The sequence below is a fragment of the Neofelis nebulosa genome, chromosome 9, assembly GCF_028018385.1.
Source record: "Neofelis nebulosa isolate mNeoNeb1 chromosome 9, mNeoNeb1.pri, whole genome shotgun sequence".
NCBI lineage: Eukaryota > Metazoa > Chordata > Mammalia > Carnivora > Felidae > Neofelis > Neofelis nebulosa.
Genome location: NC_080790.1, coordinates 36,250,926 through 36,275,943, shown reverse-complemented (window position 1 = coordinate 36,275,943; position 25,018 = coordinate 36,250,926). Strand labels below are relative to the sequence as shown.

The 25,018-nt window shown below is 40.5% G+C and overlaps 2 protein-coding genes, 1 long non-coding RNA gene and 1 other non-coding gene across 9 annotated transcripts in view; 3 read left to right on the top strand and 1 right to left on the bottom strand.

Annotated features, from left to right (window-relative positions):
* The first annotated feature begins 765 nt into the window (after positions 1-765).
* Positions 766-983, top strand: MTLN (mitoregulin). Its single transcript, XM_058683273.1, has one exon. The coding sequence runs from the start codon at positions 804-806 to the stop codon at positions 972-974; it is 171 nt and encodes a 56-aa protein (XP_058539256.1). The 5' UTR covers positions 766-803; the 3' UTR covers positions 975-983.
* Positions 984-997: 14 nt separating this feature from the next.
* Positions 998-1,763, top strand: LOC131484726 (uncharacterized). The gene is made up of 2 exons (XR_009248410.1): positions 998-1,087; positions 1,663-1,763. It is a non-coding gene; the product is annotated as an uncharacterized LOC131484726 (long non-coding RNA).
* A 3,237-nt stretch (positions 1,764-5,000) lies between these two features.
* LOC131486428 (U6 spliceosomal RNA) lies at positions 5,001-5,104 on the bottom strand. Its single transcript, XR_009249333.1, has one exon. It is a non-coding gene; the product is annotated as a U6 spliceosomal RNA (small nuclear RNA).
* A 2,312-nt stretch (positions 5,105-7,416) lies between these two features.
* The window catches only part of NPHP1 (nephrocystin 1), a 59,775-nt gene continuing 42,173 nt past the window's right edge, over positions 7,417-25,018 (top strand). The window contains exons 1-8 of one of the 6 annotated variants that reach the window (XM_058683259.1): positions 7,422-7,637; positions 10,533-10,606; positions 16,087-16,147; positions 17,524-17,648; positions 19,658-19,877; positions 20,179-20,280; positions 23,591-23,691; positions 24,013-24,055. In XM_058683259.1, coding sequence (XP_058539242.1) covers positions 7,569-7,637; positions 10,533-10,606; positions 16,087-16,147; positions 17,524-17,648; positions 19,658-19,877; positions 20,179-20,280; positions 23,591-23,691; positions 24,013-24,055 — 795 coding nt within the window. In that variant the 5' untranslated portion in view covers positions 7,422-7,568. Of the gene's footprint in view, positions 7,638-10,532; positions 10,607-16,086; positions 16,148-17,523; positions 17,649-19,657; positions 19,878-20,178; positions 20,281-23,590; positions 23,692-24,012; positions 24,056-25,018 lie in introns of all 6 variants that reach the window. The other 5 variants (XM_058683254.1, XM_058683253.1, XM_058683258.1 and 2 more) reach the window with 5 other exon arrangements.

Below are 25,018 nucleotides of genomic sequence, written 5' to 3'. Positions count from 1 at the left end.
TTTTTTGTGGTTTTTTTTAATTTTTTTTTTCAACGTTTTTTAATTTATTTTTGGGACAGAGAGAGACAGAGCATGAACGGGGGAGGGGCAGAGAGAGAGGGAGACACAGAATCGGAAACAGGCTCCAGGCTCCGAGCCATCAGCCCAGAGCCCGACGCGGGGCTCGAACTCACGGACCGCGAGATCGTGACCTGGCTGAAGTCGGACGCTTAACCGACTGCGCCACCCAGGCGCCCCATGAGATGCGCTGTTAATTACAACATCTACATCAAATTTCAAAGACTAAGTACAAAAAAATATCTCATTAATAATTTTTATGTTGATTACAGGTTGAATCTCATTAATAATTTTTATGTTGATTACAGGTTGAAATAACATCCTGTATATATTGGGCTAAACAAATCATATTATTAAAATAATTTTCGTCTCTTTTTCTTTTTTTTTTTTTTTAATGCGTTACCAGTTAATGGAGTGTTACATATGCGGCTTGCATTCCCCCGCCTAGAGAAAATACAAAGAGGTGTTGGGCTTACAATAAGTTTGGAAAGACACACCATCAAAGTTAGCTAATAAGGCAAGACAATATCTGACTTATCTGACTAACGCCAAACAATAACTACTGTAGAGGGCCCGAGGAGGGAAGGAGGGGACACCCACAGGCCGGCCAAACTAGAGAAGGCGAGCCAGAAGTCGTGAGTTTTGAGCGAAGGCGCCGCAGGGCGCGCTGCGCACGCACCGCCCTGCGCTCCGCCCGTTTGACCCCGCCGCCGCGCCGTAGGTCAGGCTGCACGCCGCCGGCTGCCATGGCGAACGTGTCCGAGCGGACGCTGCAGTTGTCTGTGCTGGTGGCCTTCGCGTCTGGAGTGCTCGTGGGCTGGCAGGCGAACCGGCTGCGGAGGCGCTACCTGGACTGGAGGAAGCGGAGGCTGCAGGACAAGCTGGCGGTGACTCAGAAGAAGCTGGACTTGGCCTGAGACCGCGCGCCCACCTCGCCCTGCGCTGGCGGGGCTCCGACACGTGACCTACGGTCTCCGTACACACTCTGCAGCGCCTTGCTCTTGATGGGAGTCGGTGAGCGGTACTGACGGTACGGAGACTAAGCGGAGATGTCGGGGACGGGCGGATATCATGGGGCAGGAGCGCCTGTGGATACCTTATAGGAGGTGACTCTCCCACAGACACCAGAGAGAGGAGGTTTTCTTTTCCCCCAAAAAACGTACACTGTGGTGTCGTAGTTCAGTTCACTGCGTGCCTTTAGTGAGCATGCCTTACCACGTGCAGTATCGTTGCACCTTGACATTAAACTTCTGGAAAGTAAGCTACTGGAAAGAAGGAAAGGAAAAAAGAAAACGGATCGTGGGGGTATGCCGGCCACCTCCTTTCCCCCATGTCATTCTTTTCAATAGTATCCTTGGTAGATCTTGGTATATCTTTGCATTCATGTTTTGTAATCTCCAGTCTGAATTCTTTGGTTCTTAGCCTGGTAAAGTGGAAAGAGCACTGGCCTGGAAGTTAGGAGCCTTGCATCTAGTGGTAGCTTTTTCATCAGAGCTATGCAAATTTTCTTACCTGTAACATCAGATCTCATAGTTTAACTCCACAAGACAATAATTTTAAGTTAACGATTATATATTTCTAATTGTTTTTCTCTTCTGTTTCCAGCAGTTTGTCGAAGATGGATACAGAACACTGGACAGATCTAATTTCTCGTTGCACTTTATGAGTCCATTTTATTTTCAAAATAAAAAAAATTCTTAAACCTCTTTGAATCTTTTATCACAAGGAAAAGGAGTATCTTGCCTGGCAAGCAGTTCACTGCATCAAAAGATCGGGATTCTCAAAACTCATCTGTTAGTGTTTTGAGCAGATAATCTTTTTTAAGGAATATATGGCAATTCCTTGATACAACTGCAAAGGAGAGTTGGCCCAGGGACCATTAGGAGTCCTTTTGCCCAACTTTGTGCAGTAAAGCAAGGGACTGTGTAAAAACCGAGTTAAGGATGATGTATGTAAGACTTTTGCACTTATGAGAGTGACAACATACTCCAATTTTTATTGGTAAACACTTCATTTATGTGTTACTATGTTATATACATTAAAGGAAACCCCCTCTTGACTAGAGCTTAGTGATAAATTCCAACTGTTAATCTAAAAATCAAGAGTGACTAAGGCCTTGTCTATTTTTAATTTGCAAGAGGTGTTTTCTATAACACTGTCCTTGCTCATTCTTACAAAGATTAATTTTGTGTCTCAGCACATTAACATAAGAAAATTCAAACAAGTTTCCACACAAAGCTTTTATTTTTTATTTTTTTGTTCCATTTTACTGGAGCCATCATGCTTTATTACTTCCAACTCTTATTTTCCTTCTGTGAACACAAAGACTAAAATGTTGGTTCTTAGAGCTTATCCCATCTGGCCTGCAGTTTGCTTCTCAACCATATGAGAAGATAGAGGCCATTAGGCTAGAATTCCCTCATTGTTCTTCCTCTCAATAGCTCTGTTGAAGGGCAGTGGTTTTCAAAAGGGCTGCACAATATAATCATCTAGAGAGCCTTAAAAATTTCAGCATGCCACAGATTTCCATTTATGTAGTTTGGGGTATGCCTGAGCATTGGGCTTTTTAAAGCTCGCCAAGTGATTGTGATGCCCAGCAGTGGTTCAAAACCACTGGTTTGGAGGCTTTATCTCATTGGCTTTTCCTTTCTCACAAGAGAAGATGCACACATCCCTTCCAAGGCTGACTCCTCTTTGGCCTCCGTTGAATTCTGCATCTCCCAGCCCCCTTCCTTGTTCTCTAGGACACAGTGTATTTCTAGCATCTGCAGTCTCTCCCTGCTTTCCAAATTCTTTTTACAAACCTGCACAGATCTTGACTTTGGAAAAAAAATCTTTGGTTGGCCCCATCATTTGCTAATTAGAAAAAATGGCCCACTATCACTTCCTAAATGCTTTGCCCATTAAATTCCTGGAGTCTGCCCTCTGCATGCTCCAGAGCCATTGTTATCGAATGGCCATTTATGAATTTTTAATTTTCACCTCCAGAGTATTTGATAATGCCAGTTTCTCCCTGGAAATTATTCTTGCCATACTTCCCTAATAACATAAAATTACCCACGTTTCCAAACTTTTACTACTGCCTCCTTTTCCAAGTTCCTGAAATTTCAATCCTTGGGCCTCTGCTCTATCCTTTCCCTTTGATTACCAAGCCAGTCCCCAGGCTTAATGGACACATCCAAGCAGAACCCTCTCTAAGGTATTTCTATCCTACCTGATCCTTTTATTTCCAGCTTCACCCTTTCCAAGTGTCTAGTGGGTGTCTTCACTGGTAATCTTACTCGAGAACTCAAATCCCATGTGTACAGTTCACTTGGCAGGAAATTCTGCATGCCAGGTGGCACTTCCATGACAATCTTTGGTAGTTGGTACAGCTTCATGATTCTAGTCCACCACCCTAGCTCATAAGCTCTTTGAGGCCAGTGCCTTAAACATCTTGTACCACAGGTCTAACCAGTGCTTTGCACCAAGGTGCTGATAAATACTTGACACTTTTAGTTGAGATGGATTGTCTTAAGGTCCTGAAGTAGGCAACTTTCTCTGTCCTCTGCTGTAATCTCTCATTAGCGGATCCCTAACTACTTAGTTCTGCTAACTGTACATAATGAGCCTCTCAAAAGCCATTGAATACGTTTTCAGTGTCTCCTGTAAGGTAGCAATACAAAGTTAATATTCATTTTAACAGAGTTGGAAGAAAATCATAGTTTTACAAAATAGCTTGTTCTCAGGAGAAACAGTCATCATGCTTTGCTTTGGTTTTGGCAACCTTACTACCAACCTTTCGTGTTTTAGGTTACTTTGGTTTTCATAATGGCAAGAGAGAAGCAAAGACTGTTAATGTGACTATGCTGAGCATCACAAATCAAAAGAAATGTAAATTTATGAAAAAGAAGGCAGCTGAGTACTCTCATCCCTTATAGCACACTAAATACTATTGAAATAGTATTTCTCTTGGGGCGCCTGGGTGGCTCAGTCGGTTAAGCGGCTGACTTCGGCTCAGGTCACGATTTGGCGGTCCGTGAGTTCGAGCCCCGCGTCGGGCTCTGGGCTGATGGCTCAGAGCCTGGAGCCTGCTTCCGATTCTGTGTCTCCCTCTCTCTCTGCCCCCCCCCCCCCGTTCATGTTCTGTCTCTCTGTCTCAAAAATAAATAAAACATTAAAAAAAAAAAAAAGAAATAGTATTTCTCAACGTTGAAAGTGCACATGAAACACTGAGGTATTAGTAAAACATAGGTTCTGATTCTGTAGGTCTGTGATGGGGCCTGAGAACATGCATTTTTTCTTTTTTGAGAATATGCATTTCTAACAAGCTCCTAGATGATGTTGATGATGCTGATCCAGGACTTAAAGGAATAAACGGTTATAACTCTGAATATAGTACAAAATGTATAAAATCAGTCATCTTTCCACTTGAGATGAACAAGAGTAATCAGCTTTTTTGCATCCTTCCTCATCGCTCATACATATACACACATGTAGGGAGTTTATTTGTTTATTTTTACCAACATAGAATTATACCATATTCATGACTGTAACTTTTCCATTTAAAATATGGAAATCCTTATAGATCTGATCTACAATATTTTTTTCTAATTTATACATACATATTTAAATAAGGATTTCATAAATGATGGATTTTGCTTACCTCTTACAATAGCACTCCTTTCTCATTTGTTGTGATAAACCTGTTTTTTTTTTTGTTTGTTTTCACACAGAATGCTTCAGGGGGCACCTGGGTGGCTCAGTTGGTTAAGCGTCTAACTTTGGCTCAGGTCCTGATCTCACAGTTCTCGGGTTTGAGCCCTGCGTCTGGCTCTGTGCTGACAGCTCAGATCCTGGAGCCTGCTTCGGATTCTATACCTCCCTCTCTCTGCCCCTCCCCTGCTTGTGCTTAGTCTCTCACTCTCTCTCTCAAAAATAAATAAACATTAAAAAAAATGTTTTTAAATATAGAACGCTTCAGGAATTTGCCTGTCATCCTTGCACAGAGGCCATACTAATCTCCTTACGGTTTCAGTTTTAGTATACGAGCTGCCCACGTGAGCACTGTTACAAATCTTTTTTTTTTAATTTAATTTTTTATTTTTTCTAATTTACATCCAAATTAGTTAGCATATAGTGCAACAATGATTTCAGGAGTAGATTCCTTAGTGCCCCTTCCCCATTTAGCCCATCCCCCCTCCCACAACCCCTCCCATAACCCTCAGTTTGTTCTCCATATTTATGAGTCTCTTCTGTGTTGTCCCCCTCCCTGTTTTTATATTATTTTTGTTTCCCTTCCCTTATGTTCATCTGTTTTGTCTCTTAAAGTCCTCATAGGTGTGAATCATATGATTTTTTTCTCTGACTGACTCATTTCACTTAGCATGATACCCGTCAGTTCCATCCACGTAGTTGCAAATGGCAAGATTTCATTCTTTTTTTTTTTTAATGTTTATTTATTTTTGAGAGAGACAGAGAATGTGAGTGGGTTAGGGGCAAAGAGAGAGGGAGACACAGAATCTGAAGCAGGCTCCAGGATCTGAGCTGTCAGCACAGAGCCCGACGCGGGGCTTGAACTCACCAGCCGTGAGATCATGACCTGAGCTGAAGTCGGATGCTCAACCGACTGAGCCACCCAGGCGCCCCGAGATGTCATTCTTTTTGATTGCTGAGTAATACTCCATTGTGTGTGTGTGTGTGTGTGTGTGTGTGTGTGTGTGTGTGTGTGTGTATACCACAACTTCTTTATCCATTCATCCATCGATGGACATTTGGGCTCTTTCCACACTTTGGCTATTGTTGATTGTGCTGCTATAAACACGGGGGTGCATGTGTCCCTGCGAAACAGCACACCTGTATCCCGTGGATAAATGCCTAGTAGTGCAATTGCTGGGTCGTAGGGTAGTTCCATTTTTAGTTTTTTGAGGAACCTCCATACTGTTTTCCAGAGTGGCTGCACCAGCTTGCATTCCCAACTGTTACAAATCTTTTTAATGAAGATACTACGTTGGGCTATTTATGTGAATTTTTAAGTATCATGAGCCATAATGCAGAAGTTAACTCAAACTAAAGACATGAGCTACAAAAAAGCAGATCATACCAAATTATTGTCAAGATATGAAGAACAACAACTCATATAGGTACGGAGTAAATTAGTACAACTTTGGGAAAATAGGCAGTATCTACTAAAGCTGGACATAAAGCATGCCCTGTGGCCCACCACTGTATACTTGTTTGTACTATGTATATATGTATGTAATAGCATTGTTTATAATAGCCCTAAACTGGAAACTACCCACATGTCCAGCCACAGTGGAATGAATGAGTATATTAAGAGTATCACACAATAAAATACCAGAGAGCAAAAGAACTGAACAAATTACAACTACACATGATGATACAGATGCATCTCACAAATAACATGTTGAGTGAAAAAAGCCCACCAGGATGCCAGTACACAATGCATGATTACACTGGACAGTTCAAAAGAGGCAAAACAAGTTTTTGTTACAAGTTAGTATAGTGTTTACTTTGGACATAGGCAGTGGAGGTGGGTAGGGATTAGGAAGGGAGAACTACCTAGGGTTCTGGTAATGTTCGGCACCCTTATATGGGTGATGTTACATGAAGGTGGGTTCAATGTGAAAATTCAGTGAGGTGGGCACTTGTCATTTCTCTCTAGGTATATTTGAAGAAAAAAGTACACAAATAAGTAGCATAGTAGCTGGACCTGTGGAATCAACTTGTTCGTCGTACAGAAGAGCATTCATTTATATTAGTGAAGTTCATCCTTTGCAAAGTGAGCTCATGTCATCATTTGTACTCGGTGTAGTTAGTGCAAAGTTTGGGAACTGGACTTAAAGGATTCAGAACCATCTGGGGAAATGTTATTACAATCTCTCTGAGAGGAGGAGTAAAATGGAGATCATAATATTCGCTCGCGTACCTGCTGTAGGACAGACAAAATCACCATCCTCACAGAACTCAGGATGGACAGCGTGATAACGTGCAACACTAAAGTGAAATGAAACCAGCAACGCCCCAAACGGCGAAGAATATAAAACCTGTCCTTTGATGTGACAGTGTAGGCCACATAGGAAAGCTACCCTTGCTGTCAATTTAAGAGTTTATGACGCTTAAATTATACCTTAAGATTAGTTCAGCAAAACTGGTTATGAGAGAACAAATGCCGTTACACCGACACCCCCAACAGCATTGGCGTGGCAACACTGAGGTATTATGGGACATGTAGTTTCCGACGCCGTGGCGCATTCTCCCCCACCTCCACCCACGTCCTGTGGAACTGGCCGGCAAAAGAGAACTACTGGGCACTGGGCCTGACCTGAGAGCCCAGGACCTGCGGCGCGGAGGGGTGGCTACTGCGACAAGGCACGACCTCCACCTCCCTCCCCCACTCGCGGGCGGCTTCCAGGGCTGAGAGGCGGGCGCGCCGTGATTGCGTCACCGGCCCACCCGCCGCCGTGGTTTCCCTGGCGACCGGGAGGGCGCCCGGAGCAGAGGCGAGGGAGATGCTGGCTAGGCGGCCGCGTAATCCTCTGCAGGCCCTGCAGCGCCGCACTCAGGAACTGAAGCTACAGGTAGCGTCTGGCTGTCCAGCCGGGGGCCTGGGCACCACGAGGCAGCCTGGGTTCTAGTGGCGGGCGAGATCTGGGGTGTACCTTAATCCTGGCAGCCTACCCCAACCCGCTTACTTTCCCGAGTTGTAGCGCTCCCTCCTCCACCCCAACATCCTGAAGCGAAACCCCGATTCTAACCCCTCTTGCTCCTAGTCCAACCCCGGAAGCTGAACCTCCCGAAAATCTTGACCATCGACTAAGCGCCTTACCCCTGCCCCTCACATCTCAGTCTCCAGCCTAATAACTCCCTTAACCACTCTCCAACATAGTAACTCCCTTAACCAACCTCGCTTCCAAAGTTAAACTTAACAATAACCATTTCCAAGTATATCTGCGCCCATCGCTTTCCTCCACTCTCCATGCCTCCTTACCTTTGAGCCTTTTTCCAGTGGAAGCCGTTTTTGCGTCACATGAACTCCAAACGAAATAGATGTTAAAGAATAGACCTAATATGTAAGGAAAATGTTAGGTTCCGACAAATGAGTGAAGGACATGAACTGCAGAAGAAATACAGGGAAGCCATAAACATGAGAGAAGTTAACTTAAAAAATAACATAACTGTAAATAAAATATCAAACATTTTTAAAAAATCACGATAGTCAGTACTGGGGAGAGTGTGATGAAACAGGCACTTATATACACTGCTCTAGAGTATAAAGTACAACATTTCTTGGAAAGCAATTTGACAAGATGTGGCAAATATTCACGCTCCTAGGCTGGGAAATTACATTTCCAGGGACTTGCCATACATAATAATAAAAAGATTGGGACAGAAATTGATGTATAAAAGTATCCATCACGGTGTTCCTTAGACTGGATATCACTTAAATGATCAGTAATAGGGGAATGGGTAAATAACTTATGATGGGATAAAATAGTATGATTAAAATTTTGTTAAAAGATTTTAGTGTGTTAGAATATTTGTGATAAAATGTCAAGTTAGAAAAAATATCAAATATAAAATTGAATATACAGTATTTCAGTAAAATTATTTTAAGTATAATACATATAGAAAAAAGATTGAAGAAGGGCCATCTGGGTGGCTCAGTCAGTTAAGCGTCCTACTCTTGATTTCCGCTCAGGTCATGATCTCATGGTTTGTGAGCTCAAGCCTCACATAGGGCTCTGAGCTGACAGTGCAGAGCCTGCTTGGGATTCTCTCTCTCTTTCTGCCCCTCCCCTTTGTTTCTCTTCATACTTTTTGATATTTTCATAATTTTTACACCAAATGTGCATAACTTTAAAAAATAAGAAAAAAAGTAAGTAGTAATTAATGGTTTGTTATTTTCTAAAATTCGTATTTTGCTTTGATAATTTTACTTTTTTTTCATTTGATCTGTTACTGAATATAATTATTTTCTAATCTTTGACAGATAAGAGATTTACTGAGTGCTCATATTTGGTCCAGTTGTGGACTCCCACTTAAAAAGTACAAAAGAGGGGTGCCTGGGTGGCTCAGTTGGTTAACCATCTGACTCTTGGTTTTGGGCTCAGGTCATGATCTCACACTTCGTGAGATCAAGCCCCACATGGGGTTCTGCGCTGACAGTGCGAAGCCTGCTTGGGATTCTCTCTCCTTCTGTCTCTGCCCCACCCCTGCTCTTGCTCTCTCGAAATAAATAAATGAGCTTTAAAAAATACAAATTTAAAAAAGGACAAAAGATTTGATGGATATAAGTGACTTTTGGACTTACAGTCGTACAATAAAAGCAACATGCTCTTCTGGTGGAAATAAAACTTGATGAGGCTTTGACTAAACTGAGCCCTGGCTAGATGCTTACTATGTTTCTGTATCTGATTTTAAATTTAGTGAGGTCTTGGGAGAACCAGGAAAGTTTCAGAAGTAGATTACAAAAAATTATTACTAAAACAAAGACAAATTACAAACAAAACAATTACAAAGATTAGTGACCCTAGAGAAGACTTAGCTCAGGAGTCTTCTGATAGCCCGAGTGTCTGGGAAGGACTCTTTGATAGGGAAGATCTGTCTCCACAGAGGACACCTGAAGCAAAACATGAACAGATTTCCAACTTGATGTCCATGGACAAGTAATCAAGAGCCCATCTGGGTCACGCCTGTTAGCACTGACTCTGTCACCAGCTATGCGTTTCGTAACTAACACTCAGATGCAAAATAGGAGGAGGAGAGAAGAAGCTAGTGAATTTCTCTTCTTGCATCCACGTTGCCTTCCCCGCGTCATCTTTAGAAAAGAACCCGAAAGAAATCTGTGCCTCTTTTGTGGGTACATTGGCAAAGGTACACAAGGTGTTGAGAAAATACTAAGTCAAGGCATAAGGTAGAAGAATGAGGGTAAGAAACTTGTGGCATAGTCATACAATACTATTGAGCAACAAAGGAATAAACTTATGATACAATATGGCAGTATCTCAAAAACACGCCGTGTGAAAGGGTGACACAAGAGAATACATCCTTTCTGAGAACTTCCTGGGGTAATGGTAATTTTCTGTGTATTGATAGGGGTTAGAGTTACCTGAGTGTATGCATTTGCCAAAACTCAGCGAATGTATATTTAAGATTTTATATGTAAGTTTTATACCAAACCTTGAACTCTAGTTAGCGATGCCTGTGGTACATCATTTATGAGGCAGTGTATTCATGACTGCAATTTGCTTTCAAATACATTAAAAAATAGATGGATTGATCAAAAGGTATAGTAAAATATTAATGGTAGAATCTAGGTAGGGGTATATGGGGAGTCACTGTGAAATTTTTTCAACTTCATTATATGTTTAAAAGTGTTCATTGTGAGATCTTGGGAACAAAGAATTAAAATTTTATTTCCTGAGGTCATACGGTATTTAGCAATATAATCTAACGGTCTCTGTTTATTGTAGGTTGATGGCTTGCTTTCTGAGAGTCAATTGAAAGAAGCTCTAGAAGCCAGTAAAAGGCGAGATATTTACCAAAGGTAAAACCCACTAAATTATATAAGCTTTCCAGAAACCACACTTACATTTCACTGGGCAGGATTTATAGCATAGAAATTGTTTGACGTGTTCTTTCACTCCTTTATTGTACAGTTTCTCAAAAGTCAAAATAATAATGGGAAATAATACTGGGGTCATAACTAATGAAATTTTCCAAAACGTATTTAAAAATATTTCTTGCAAGTATCTGTATCTCCCAGGTGTAGATATTGGAATGGTAAGATTAAATAGAGAATTACACTTGTTAAAAAGCAGCAACTTACATTTATTCTGTACTCTGTACGGACCAAGCAGTGTGGTCCACACTCTAAAACCTTTTTCTTGATTAATTTTCACAATCATACCATGAGATACTTATTAATATAGGTGAGAGTTCACAGGGTTTTGTTCACAGGGTTCACAGGGTTTTGTTAATACGTCTGACATTACTTTGCTGTAAGACATTAAAGTGGGCAGGCCGTAAAAATGTTGAAGACCACTGAGAAATGCAGAATTCACTCAAGTCAGAGAGAAATTCCCTGCAGTCTCAGTGGAGATGCAGGCAATCAAATGAAGAATTAGATCATGGTATAACTTGGATCTAGAAAAACTAACCTAAATCTGAGTAATGGATTAAGGTTGCGACAGCAGCTATAAAAACTGCTCAGATTCAAGATAGTGACTGAGGCAGAATTATGGTGGATCCTTGGCCTCCTGTAGCCTCCTGGGACCTGGTCAGAAAATTCTATTAAGGAATCCCACCTTGCTTAGGATAGTGACCTTAACTCCCTTGACATGGGAAAACTGTTCTCTTGGGTGTTTTTTGTTTTATTCTGACTTTTTCTTTTAACCCTGGAGGAATTGAAAATTAAATCAAGTTTAACATTACAAAGACATGATGAACTAGATCAAATTAGACTATTAATACTTTTGTATTCAATTTTAGGACGTCATTAAGATAATGTGTATATTTTGGGTATTTAGAAGTGTGTATAACATTCAAAAGAACATGAAATTCGTTTTATTAGTTTGAAGGATTCATTGAATCATTTGAAAAAGTTTTACTTAATTCAGGCATTCAAAGTTCTTAAAAGCAAAATAAAATGAATTTTAAAATGTTGAAGGGAATTTAATTAACTATATTCATTAAGATTGTTTAGTTCAAATTGAATTAATCAAATAATAAAGAAAAAGTGAAGCTGATTATACTTGCTTTACTAGATTTTATTTTATTTTTTTAAACTTATATAGTATCTACTTTTTTTTAATGTTTTTTTAAATTTGTATTTATTTATTTATTCTTGAGAAAGAGAGAGACAGAACATGACCAGGGGAGGGGCAGAGCGAGAAAGGGACACAGAATCCGAAGCAGGCTCCAGGCTCTGAGCTCTCAGCACACAGCCTGATACGGGGCTCGAACCCACAAGCCATGGGTTTGTGACCTGAGATCATGACCTGAGCTGAAGTCGAACGCTTTACCAACTGAGCCACCCGGGCACCCCTACTAGATTTTAAAATAGAATAAGATTTATAGGCTGAATTTGAAGTCCCAGGGAAGACTGGGTTTTTTAATTTTATTTTAATAAACTAATAATAATTTTTTTGTGTGTGTTTATTTTTGAGAGAGAGACAGAGCATGAGTTGGGGAGGGGCAGAGAAAGAGGGAGACATAGAATGTGAAGCAGGCTCCAGGCTGTGAGCTGTCAGCACAGAGCCCAAGGTGGGACTGGAACTCATGAACCACTAGATCATGACCTGAGCTGAAGTCGGAGGCTTAACTGACTGAGCCACCCACGTGCCCCAACTGATAATTATTTTTAAACCCAAGTAACTATAAATAGTCTTCTTTGTGTGCAGAGATCCCTGTCACAATCATTTAAAAATTCACATTGAGAAATATGGCCCTTTGTAGCAACGTGGATGGAACTGGAGAGTGTGATGCTAAGTGAAATAAGCCATACAGAGAAAGACAGATACCATATGGTTTCACTCTTATGTGGATCCTGAGAAACTTAACAGGAACCCATGGGGGAGGGGAAGGAAAAAAAAAAAAAAGAGGTTAGAGTAGGAGAGAGCCAAAGCATAAGAGACTCTTAAAAACTGAGAACAAACTGAGGGCTGATGGGGGGTGGGAGGTAGGGGAGGGTGGGCGATGGGTATTGAGGAGGGCACCTTTTGGGATGAGCACTGGGTGTTGTATGGAAACCAATTTGACAATAAATTTCATACATTTAAAACAAAAAAAATTCACATTGATATTTGTATGTCTGAGAACGTCAGTTAGCCCTTATGTTTGATTAATTGTCTGGTTATAAAATAAAAATCATTTCTACTTAAACCTTTGAGGACATTGTTGGTTTTCTTTGCATTCAGCGATGTGAATAAGTTTGATGATAGTTCCTTTATTTTTTTAATGTTTATTTATTTATTTTGACACAGAGAGAGAGCGTGCACGCTAGCATGGGTGCAGGGGAAGGGCAGAGAGAGGGAGAGAGAGGGAATCCCAAGCAGGCTCTGTGCTATCAGACATGGGGCTTGATCTCACAAACCATGAAATCATGACCTGAGCCGAAATCAAGAGTCAGACGCTTAACTGACTGAGCCACCCAGGGGCCCCATGATGATATTCCTTTATGATTGACCTGTGTGGGGCTTTTCTCTTCCACCTTGGTGCTTTGGAAATTCATCACAACCTATTTAAGTGTTGTTTTTTATCCTGCTAAACACTTAGTGGGTCTTTTCAACTTGAAACGTCTTGTCTCTCATAAGCTCTGAGAGATTTTCTTTTACTAAAAGATTTTTTTTTCTACTTCCGTTTGTTGCTTCCTGAAAAACCTTTGAGTGAGGTATTAAACCCTCTGGACTATTCCTCTTGGTCTCTTATCTCCCCATTAATAGTTTTCATTTCCTTGTCTTTTTGTTTATACCCGGGAATTTCTCTTGTCTTTGGTTCTTCTGGACTCCCAACTACTTATTTATTTATTTAATTTCAGTTAGTCTTAAATTTGACCATCCATGTTGCTGGTTTTCTTTAATGTATCTGGTGGTCCTTGGGTTATTCATTTTTATTTAAGAAATGAGGGACTAGTGTGATTATTCTAGATGGCAGTCCAGGATTCTTGTACTATTGTATATGTAGGGTCTCTTCCCTACAGTATTATCCCCTGAATGAGAGTGAAATTCTTTGTCCGTGGGCAGAGAATTTCAGGGGGCTGGGAACTAACTGTTAAGCTGAGGCGTGTCCGTGCCAGAATAGAGTGGGCTTTAACCCTGGCGTACAGGAAACTTCTTTGGCAGCTGTAGTTCTCCCCAGGCCATTCATTCATTTTGTTTTTTAGAGATGAATCCTCTGATAAGGAAGGACAGCAGAGGGGGGTGAGATAAGAGAGAGGGGAAGCTAGCTGGCTCAGATTTTCCGTGAACAGACTTTTTAAAAAATCAGACTTCTTATAAAAGGCCTTAACTAAATCTAAACTTAATCAGTATCTTTACTCTCTCCCTAAATAATATAAAGCCCTTAGATTGTCTTAAGACTGATTGCCTTTAGGGGCACCTGGGTGGCTCAGTGGGTTACGTGTCTGACTTCAGCTCCGGTTATGATCTCACCGTCTCATGGTTCGTGAGTTTGAGCCCCACATCAGACTCTGCTGTCAGCGCGGAACACGCTTCGGATCCTCTGCCTCTCTCTCTGCCCCTCCCCTTCTCGCTGCCCTCCCCCCCCCGCCCCCCCCCCCCAATAAGCATTAAAAAATGATTGGTTGCCTTTATAGCTTAGATGCTATGGATATCATTTGATTAATATAACATAACATAATACAAAATGATATAACATAATTAATATATAAAGCAAATCCCAGCCATTGTGGATGTCTTCATCTGTAGAACTTCATAAGACATTCCCTTAGACGCACTTTAATTACCTCTCTCTCCCCGATCCTTCCTACCTGCTGACCCAAATCGTGGCATCCTCTCCTTGGCAGATCTTTTTCCTCTTAGGGGCCTCTTCCGAGAACATGCTTCCATCTCTTTTCTGTGCGGCAGAAATTTGTTGAAATGTCTTGTTGACAGGTGGTCTCTCTCTCATTCTCCTACATTCAGGGTTTATTACCTTTTAAAATGTTTCATCAGTTTTGGTGGGGCTTCAGGAGGTGGTGAAGAGAAATGTTTGAATCTAGGTCTCAGGATCCTTTTAGTCTGAGTAACAGGGTGCCTGTTAAAACTAGGGGCTCTACTGTCAATCTCATTGCACAAAAAGTCTGGAAGTAGGTTCCCCCACGGTGGATGAGTGGCTCGTGAGGTCCTCAAGGCCCAGCTCTTGCTTTCATTGTGCTCTGCACCCTCATCTAGTCGGCGATGGCTCCCTTCGCCTTTACAGAGTCCCCAAGCATCAGCATCTAAAAACAGAAAGGGTGAAGGATTCTTTACGTGCTGCACCAGGGAGGATAAAATGGGAGACAGCGCCCAACATACTTCTTTCTTGTGTTGCCGTCCAGCGCTGGGCCACACGCCCACCCCACCCATGATGGGTCCTGAGCACTTAGGTGTCAGTGTGGGACCGACCCCGCCAGCGTAGACCCTGATGGGGTAAGTAACTAACAGGGTCAACCGCAGTTTGGTATTTTCACTTCTCGTTTCTGCCTCCTTCACAAAGGATTTTTGTCCCCTTTTTTCCTGCTTATTTCATGTCATTAGCTTCTGTGAGAAAAAACAATTACTCAAAGCACATAAAAAATATTGGCTCTTGTAGGTTATTGTTTGAGAAAGCATTTGAATTTCGATAACCCTCGCTATTAGATGTAGCCCATTTTCAGTCATTTTTATCCTTCTTATTTGGGTCTAAGACTTAAGCCAAATTACATGAGCCGTCTGTGGAATAATCAGAACAGCGTACCCGTCTGCACAGGCGACGCTCAAAGGGGGAATGTGCCGTGGTGGGACGAGGCCAGCTCTAGAATCCTAAGCTCTGCCCTCACGTGTTACGCTACCACTGAGGAGCTGTGGCCGCCCCTTAGAACCTCACTTCCTTCCGCCGGAGTGAGAGCTGGTACGAGGCTCAAAGGAGGTGGTGCTCTTGTGAAGTGCCTGGCACCGTGCCTGGTGGGCAGTAAAACTTGGATATTATCACCATTACTCATGTCTTCTCGGCTAGGCCCTCAGTTCATGGGACTTCAGAGCTGAAGAAGCAGTTTGAAGTCCAGTGGTTTCCTTATTTTAGAGATAGGAAACCGAAGCTCAGAGTCACATAAGCTTTCTGAGCCTTGGCTGTCATACCTGTGTACCTTAGAGCACGTGAGTATCACCCAAGCCGGTGGGTAGGAAGGCAGTTACAGGTGAATTTTTTAACATCATTCATCTAATAGCTAATCGCCTTGCCCGCTTAAAGACTTATGTATGATTCCATGAAATAATGGATTCCATGAAATAATGTCTAGTCTGACATTAGAAGAATTCATACTTTTTTCCTTTCTTTTTGAAAATTTAGGTGTATCCAATTAAAACAGGCGATAGATGAAAATAAAGATGCTCTTCAAAAATTGAACAAAGTAAGTGTTACGGTTTATAATATTACCAAAAAAACACCCAACCCTGTTTTTGTCCCGATGTTTTCGTGAAGTGGAATTCATTAGAGTGGTTAAGTTCCTGGGTTTGCTTTAGCGGTGGTGAAGTCTACCTGCGGCCGGTGCTGACTCGCCCTTGCCGGCATGCTGAGGGTGTGCTTTGGAGCAGAAAAGCCAGGGCTCCAAATGCTGAGGAGAGTTCAGCTTTGGTGAACTTACCCAGCACTGAGGACTCAGAAGATCGAGGAAGAAGTTATCTTTATTTTTGCATTGTGTAAGTTTTATGTTTTACAGGCTAGAGTTGTTTTTTGGTTTTTGTTTATTTTATTTTACTTCATTTCATTTCGTTTTATTTTTTTTTATTTTTTATTTTTTTAATTTACATCCAAGTTAGCATATCATGCGACAATGATTTCAGGAGTAGATTCCTTAACGCCCCTTCCCCATTTAGCCCATCCCCCCTCCCGACACCACTCCAGCAACCCTCTGTCCGCCGTGTTTAAGAGTCTCTTATGTTTTGTCCCCCTCCCTGTTTCTATATTCTTTTTGCTTCCCTTCCCTTATAGAATTGTTTTAATTTTAATTACACTGTGGGGAGAGTACATAATCTGGCCCAGAGCGTAAGTGCTAAAGAAGCTTCTTGTATCACACGGCAGCTCTAATGTCAGTGACTGCAGAAAACAGCCAAGGCTAGAATTTACTCTTGGAAGTCCCTTCAGGGTTGTTTCTTTTAGTATGAGCCTGAGCTTCATTCAGCTTAGTGTCCAGGGCCAGGGTCTCACAGAGCATGTAAAGTGGAGGGCATCTAAAAGTCGTCTCCCTGCTTGTGTATGAATCTCCTTTACTGCATCTGAGCATTTCTTCTGAAATTCTCCAGTGACATAAAACTCCTGAATTTAGGAGTCAGGCTGACCCTAAATTTAAAAATCTAAGTATCCTGTTTCACAGGTGAGGAAACTGAGGCTCCCAAAAGCGAAGCAGCTTTCTCAATGTCTCACTGCCAGTCAGTTTCCAAACTTGGGATTGGCATATGTCTTTTTGACTCCAAAGCCTATCTTCTGTCTGGACCTAGCTCTTACTGACCATAGAGGGTAGCAAGCAAGAAAACAACAAAAACAAACTTTCTAGCTAGCAAGAAAACAACAAAAAACCAAAGAGTATCATTTTGTTTTTTCATCTGGGTTACATTTCAACATAATAATCTACATTTCTTTTAATATTATTCTAAGGTAGGCCTAGTCTCATGTTAACATTTACTTTGTCTTCTAGAACTTACCAGAGTGTTTTTTTTCCTTCTAAAATAAATATAATAGGAAATTGAAAGAAATTTTTCAGTGAAATAAACTTATATTCTCTCATAGGCTGATGAACCTGCACCTATTGGGAACTACAATCAGAAAAAAGAGGATGAACACAGTCTTTTGGATAAGCTTACCCACCAACTACAGGAGCTTGCTGTGTCCATAAATAGAGAAAATATAACTGAGTATGCCTCTTTCTTTACTTTCTTTCTCTCAGGCATTATATCACCAACAGTTTTAATGTCTGACTCAGAATAAAGACCTATTAGGAGTATACATATAAATGAATGGTGATGACAAGTATAATCAGTTGACATGTATTTCTTGTGTATAGTAGAAAGTCTTAGATCCCATAAAAGATGTAGAGAAGTAGAAGTCAGTCAATTTAGTTAGGGAGACAAAGGAGAGATCCGAACAACTAAGTAAACAAATGTTAGAAAATAAGGATGATGCTTTAATGTCAGTGTTGATATGTAAAAAGAAATTATTTGGATTATTTGCATATTTCCTTCCTTCATAAACTTAAAATATTAGAGGTAGAAACATACATTGCTTTTCTGCCTTAGTGGATGTTAATAACAGCTTTTACAAAGCAGAAAGAAAATTGATGGTATAAACAAACCAACCCAGTTTGTGGAAAGGAAGAAGGAAAACAATTAACTATTTAGACTCTTCATGTGCCACTCCCATACTTTTACACTATATCCTGGGGAAAATGCTGAAGGATGTAGATACAAGGATTCTAGAATTTTCACTGATTTCTAGTACTGAGAATGACAAAGTAGCTGGTTTTGGACTTAACCTTCCTACTGTAAACAACTATAAAATCTGGACAAAATCTACAAAAACAGCTGATGTCCTTAATACAGGGAAGCACAAGAAGTGAGTCCTACATTTACCCAGACCCTCTCCCTGAGAAAACTTATGGGCTGTGGTGCAGGAAGGTAGAGCCTAAACGGAAAACACCAGAGTCACTGAGCTCAGGAGGCAGAGATCAAATTTTGGAGTTGCCAAGGCCAGTGGGACTTGTAGGAAGAGAGGAGGGTGTTGCAAGAGACAACTATAGAAATCTGAATGGAATCCTTGTCTACACAGAGCATGATTCCAGAAACATTGGCAGAAAACACCTGCTAGGAGACTGAGAGCTTAAAAGACTCTGGAAGTCAAACAGTCTTGGAAAAATATTGGAGTTAGTACCTAGCTAGAGTAAAGAGATAGTGGTGAATGCTTCAGGCATTTAGTAGAGATCACAGAAGGCCCATGCTCTAGGAGTAAGGAAAACGCCCTAATACTAAGAACTGTGATTTGAAATAAAGACAAAACTGAAGTAGAACTCGAGGCCGAAAGCCAGACCTTAACAGGAACATGATAATTTAAGTGTGTAACAGCACAAAATTCAACACTCTGTAAAGGAAGATGACATAATCCGAAGTCTCAAACTGTCTCATCCGCAATGTCCACTAATAAAAAAAAAACAAAACGAAACTAAAAGCAGACCTAGATCTGACTAGATAATATAGTTAGCTGATAAGGACTTCTAAATAATGATTAATATGTTAAAAATAGAAGAAAATAAGGATGAAATAGAAAAAGGCAGAGTATTTTAAGAAAATTCAAATGTAGGAAATAAATGAACATTATACAACTATAAAATGTCTAGTGAAATAGTGGCTGAGAAATTTCTCAGTCTGATTAAATACAGATTCAAAAAGGTGGAAAATGTCTTATAATAAAGAGACAAAATAATCAGTAGAAGCTCAGATGACCCAAATGCAAAAATTAACAAATAAGAACTCTAAAACAACTATTTTCAATTAGTTAAAGAATTTGCTAGAAAACATGGATAGCTTGGATGGATAGGGAGGAATCAAGCAGAGAAATGGCAACTCACAGAGACCAAATGGAAATTCTGAAACTCAAATTTATAAAATATGAAATGAAAACAAAATACTGAATGGTTTAACAGAAAATTGGATACAACAGAGGAAAAGATCAATGAACCCAAAGAGAAAAAAAAAGGTTCAAATATGCACAAAAAGAAAAAAGAATGCAGAGAACAGAATAGGACGTATAAGGGATATGGGACATGCACTTATTTCCAAATACGGGCAAGATCTTCTATATGTAGAAGTTATGTTGATCCGTTCTTACACATTACTTCAAGTAATCCCTATCTCTGAATTATTTTTCACAGAATTGGGGCACTTCCTGAAAGAGAGGAAGATGACAATTCTGCTGAAGAAGCTGAAGAAGAGGATGATGATGAAGAAGAAGAAAGTGAAGAAACTGGGGACGAAGAAGAAACAGAAGACGAAGAGAAACAGAAACATGAATCCCAGCAACAGGCCACAAGCAAAGAATACATTGCTATTGGAGATTTTACTGCTCAGCAAGCTGGGGACCTTACATTTAAGGTAGAAACAAGACTAGAACCTAACCTAAGGATAGTTATGCATACCTAACAGAATAAGAAAACTTTATATATCTATATTACATATTCCTGGTATCGTTTTTAAAGACTCCATCTATTTTAATAAAATAAGTATAACTTACGATTTACAGGCAGTAGTCATGTGAGATTATGTTGTCAATGTTACCTGGTAGTAAAATAGTAAAATTAAATGCTATTCTATTTTTGAAAGTAGTTTCAATGTGGATAATTCCTGAGTTAGGGGTAAATTTTAATTTAGCATTTTTTACTTGTTTTGATTTAAGAAGGGAGAAATTCTCCTTGTAATTGAAAAAAAACCTGATGGTTGGTGGATAGCTAAGAATACCAAAGGAAACAAAGGTCTCATTCCCAGAACCTACTTGGAGGTTAGTCTTTTTTGTTTATTCTTCCTTTTTTCAAAACTTTTCTTGCATTTTTAATAAAATATTAAGCTCTATTCTTTTATCAGTCGACCAGTGAATGAGTTGATACAGAATTTACTTTAATTTTAGAGGGACAGGGACTGGCAAAATCTTGTTTTAACAGTCATGGGGACCTGTGCAGTGCCGTTGTGCAGGTAAGGCCTTGGTTATGACACAATGAAAGTGCTTTGTGGATTAATGCTGATCATAAAAATTAATAGGAGCTTATTGTTTGTTGTCAAACGAAACCACAGTTAACTTTGGGTTAACTTCCGCTAATATATGATCCCTTACTAGGAGGTAAACATGCTATATACATGCTTGCAACCTATTTCTTTTTAATGTTTCACTATATAGCATGGTCATTTTCTTTGCCAATATATAGATAGAGATATGTGTTCGGATCGGTGCTGTCCAATGGAAAAATAATGCAAACTAGAAATGCGGTTTTAAGTTTTCTCATGACCACACTGAGATGCCTTTGTTTTCTGACGCCATTTCTAACACTAATAGTGTGATTTTTCTCTAACACCAAATATGTGTTGTTTTTCCACACTAGCTCTCTGCAACCAACCAGGTGTCCAAACAATTCAATTCAATTCTGACGCTAACTCCTGGAGTTAGCGCAGACCCCTCAAGTTAAGGGCTCACCCCACGAGCTGCCCTAATTCAGATGCCAGTCACAAGTCCCAGGGGCCTGTACTTCTGAGCGACCAGCTGTAAATTCAGTTCCCATACACGCTTCCTCAGGTTTGATAATTTGCTGGAGGGACTCACAGAACTCAGGAAAACGCCTTCCTTGTGTTTACCAGTTTATTATAAAGGCTACAGCTCAGGAACAGCCAAATGGAAGGGGCGGATAGGCAAGGTATTGGGACATGGGGAGAGTGCCACCTGGATCTTCCTACCCGTACCCTCTCTGGTCTGGGCACCACCTCCCTCCAGACTTCCCATGCCCACTAGTACAACACTTCAAAGTGGTCACCGACCTGGAAGGCTCCCTAAACCCTGTCTTTTCGGGGTTTTTATGGAAGTTTTATTATATAGCCATGATTGATTAAATGGCCATTGGTGGTAGAATTCAGTTTCCTGCTCCTTTATCCTCCCCGAAGGTGAGAGGGCTGGTGGGATGGTGCCCTGAAAGTTCCAACCTTCTAATCACATGATTGGTTCTTCTGGCACCCTGCCCCCCACCCCACCCACCCCACCACATTACCTCAAGAATAAACTCAAGTCTGATTGAAAGGGACTTATGAGGAATAACATCAGACATTCCTGTCACTCAGGAAATTCCAAGAGTTTTAGGAACTCTTGCCAAGAACTGGGAATAAAGACCAAATATATATATTTTTTTTCTTTTTAATATTTCATTGTATATATATCATATATATATATATTTATTATATGACATGCATTTAAAAAAAGGAAAAAAGGAAAAAAGGAAGTACCTAAAAAAAGGGTGGCTCAGTCAGTTAAGCCTCTGACTCTTGATTTCAGCTCAGGTTGTGAGATTGAGCCCCATGTTGGTCTCTGTGCTAACAGCACAGAGAAGCCTTATTGGGATCCTCTCTCTCCCTCTCTCCCTGCCTCTCCCTCCCCCCACTCTCTCTCTCTCAAATAAATAAACATTAAAAAAGAAAAAGAAACAGGTGATTTTTAATAGCATATTTATATTATCTAATATATCAAAATATTATCATTTCAACCTATAATCAATATTAAAAAATCTTTCCTTTTTTTTTTTTCATACCAAGTCTTCAAATTCCAGTGTGTGTTTTACACCCAAACAGCACATCTCCGTGTGAACTGGTCACACTTCAAGTGTCCGTAGTCCCACATGGCAATGGCTGCTGTATTGCACGGTTCAAGTTAGATCATCTTTTCAATGGTAGCATAGTATTCCAATTTCAGGTAGATGTACATGTTGTTTCCAACCTATGAGAACTATGTTGCACGGAGCTATGATTAGCTTCCACTATGAGATACAAAAGACCCCCCAGATAATGGCTTAAATAAGGTAGAAGCGTATTTCTCTTACTCATGGAAGAAGTGTGGGGGCCAGCAATCAAAGCATATTGAACACCCCATCTAATATTTCGCTCTGTACTTAAGTGGGAGGCAGCCCTTCCAAGGGTTATCTCGTTAGTTTAAGTTGGCTGCTAGATCTTTTAATGATTCCAGGAAGCGAAAGAAGAAAGGGGACTAAAAGGCATGAGCTGCTATCTTTTTAAGACGATTTCCTGGAATTTACGCAAAAAAAACTTCCAGTGATATCTCCTTGATCAGAATGGAGTCTCCTGGTAACACTCAGCTGCAAGCAGGGTTTGGAATACGTAGACTTCTAGCTGGCTCATTGCTAAAATCAGGGATTCTGTTACAAAAGAAATGGTGGACAGTAGGTACCAGCCTATGTGGTGATCAATCTACACAGACGTCTTTGTAGGTTCGTCTGATTTATCCCCTTCAGATAAAGTCCTAGGTGTTCATTGCTGGTACAAAAGGTTTACGCCTTTATATTTTGATTTAATGTGCCAGTTTGCCCTTCAGCAAAGTTCTGCTTCTTTGTACTCCCGTCCCCAGCCTCTGAGAGTACTTGTTTCCCTACGCATGTGCCTGTGATGGCTGCCCCCAATCTTTACGCCATGGCGGTAAGGCAAAAAGAAGCTCATTGTTGGTTTTTATTTGCATTCATTGTACTGCCAGTGAGGTTGAGCATCATTTACTATGCTTTCTGGCCATCTCTACTTTTACTTTGTAAATTGCCTTTTTTTAGTTCTTTTGGCCATTCTAAGATTTGAAAAAATTCTGATTTATAAGAGTTTTGTAATATTTTCAGAATAAGGGTATTAACCCTTGGAAATCTGTGATAGAGATTTTCTTTGGTGACCTTCAACCATGTTTATCTTTTATGTTGCTAAGTCTGTCAGTATTTCCATGTCATTTATGATTTTTGGTGTTGGTATTGTAATTGGAAAGGCCTTCCCCATCTCAAGATTATTTTCTTCTTTTCTAGTTCTTTTATTTCTGTCTTCTTTGTTTCCATTGGAATAATTTCCATCTGGAATTTATTTTGACTAAACTTGCTCTCTACCTCTATCCTTGGAATTTTTTCAACTAGCAAAGCTATCAGCAATGTGTTGAAACAGTTTTCCCACTGATTTCTTATTATACCCACTGTGTACATTCCTGTCAATAGTTGAGCCTTTCTGAAAGTCTTTTATTGGTTGATTTTTGCATGAGATAAAAAGCACTTGATATTTCAATAATTTTTCAGCCCTATAATAAAGAAGAAGGCCAAGACTCAAGTGAAGAAGGCAGCGAAGAAGATACAGAGGTGGGGGACCAAACAGCAGAAGGGGCAGAAGTTAAACAAAGGTAAAAGGTGGGAAAGGGTATCAAAGTGAGTTTAAGGAACTTTTTATTTTTTACTATTGTAAATAGTTCAAGAATCTCTTCAAATGGAGATAACTTGCATTTTGAGAACTGGGCTTTTCATATTACTGTTTGCTTCAGTACTACTTTAATTTTGTGATTATTTTTAGTACATGGTATTTTTCTATCTCGGTTTCTTTTAGAGACTTCTACGTTTTTAGAACTTACTGACAATTAAATATTTTGTTCTTTGATTAATGATACTAATTGCGTAAATAGTCGTGGGCTGTCTGTGCATTCACCTTGCTTTTTTTTCTCCCCCAGAACTGATTCTCATTGGAATGCTGTCCGAAAAGCTATCTCGGAGGTTGGTATTGCCTGTCCTGTTAAACGATGTCCTGTTTTGTTACCTAATAGTTCTGATAGAGTTCAGATTCAAAACAGGATGGGACTTTGGAAGATAGCTTTGGATCTTAAACAGGGTACAGGGCACGAAATGTACAGAGCATAAAACATACGGTTCATGTAATATGTCTCATTAGGCCTCTTCTGTAAGAAGAGTAGAATTGAGGGCTTGCAACTATTTCTTATTGATTCTGCCTGAGTTTTCTATCATTTGGGTAAAGATATTAAATTCCAGTAGATATGAAAAATTCTAAAAAGCTCAAAAAAGTGAGAAATTATCCATATTCCTATCATTTAAAAGTTTGGGCTTTTAGGGGCACCTGGGTGGCTCAGTCGGTTAAGCGGCCGACTTCGGCTCAGGTCATGATCTCGCGGTCCGTGGGTTCGAGCCCCGCGTCCGGCTCTGTGCTGACAGCTCAGAACCTGGAGTCTGCTTCGGATTCTGTGTCTCCCTCTCTCTGACCCTCCCCCGTTCATGCTCTGTCTCTCTCTGTCTCAAAAATAAATAAACGTTAAAAAAAAAAAAAAATTAAAAAAAAAAAAGTTTGGGTTTAAAAAAAAATTTTTTTTAATGTTTTATTTCTTTTTGACAGAGAGGGATAGACAGAGCATGAGCAGGGGAGGGGCAGAGAGAGAGAGACACACAGAATCGGAAGCAGGCTCCAGGCTCTGAGCTGTCAGCACAGAGGTCAACGCGGGGCTCGAACCCACAGAGGGCGAGATCATGACCTGAGCCGAAGTCGGAGGCTCAACCGACTGAGCCACCCAGGCGCCCCTTAAAAGTTTTTTTTTTAAGTTTATTTATTTTGATAGAGAGCATGATCAGGGTAGGGGCAGAGAGAGAGGAGGGGGAGAGAATCCCAAACAGGCTCTAGGCTGTCAGATGCAGGGCTCAAACTCACAAACCACGAGATCATGACCTGAG

Excerpts from the sequence above, each read along its gene's own strand:
- MTLN (XM_058683273.1), top strand. The coding sequence starts at position 804 with ATGGCGAACGTGTCCGAGCGGACGCTGCAGTTGTCTGTGCTGGTGGCC.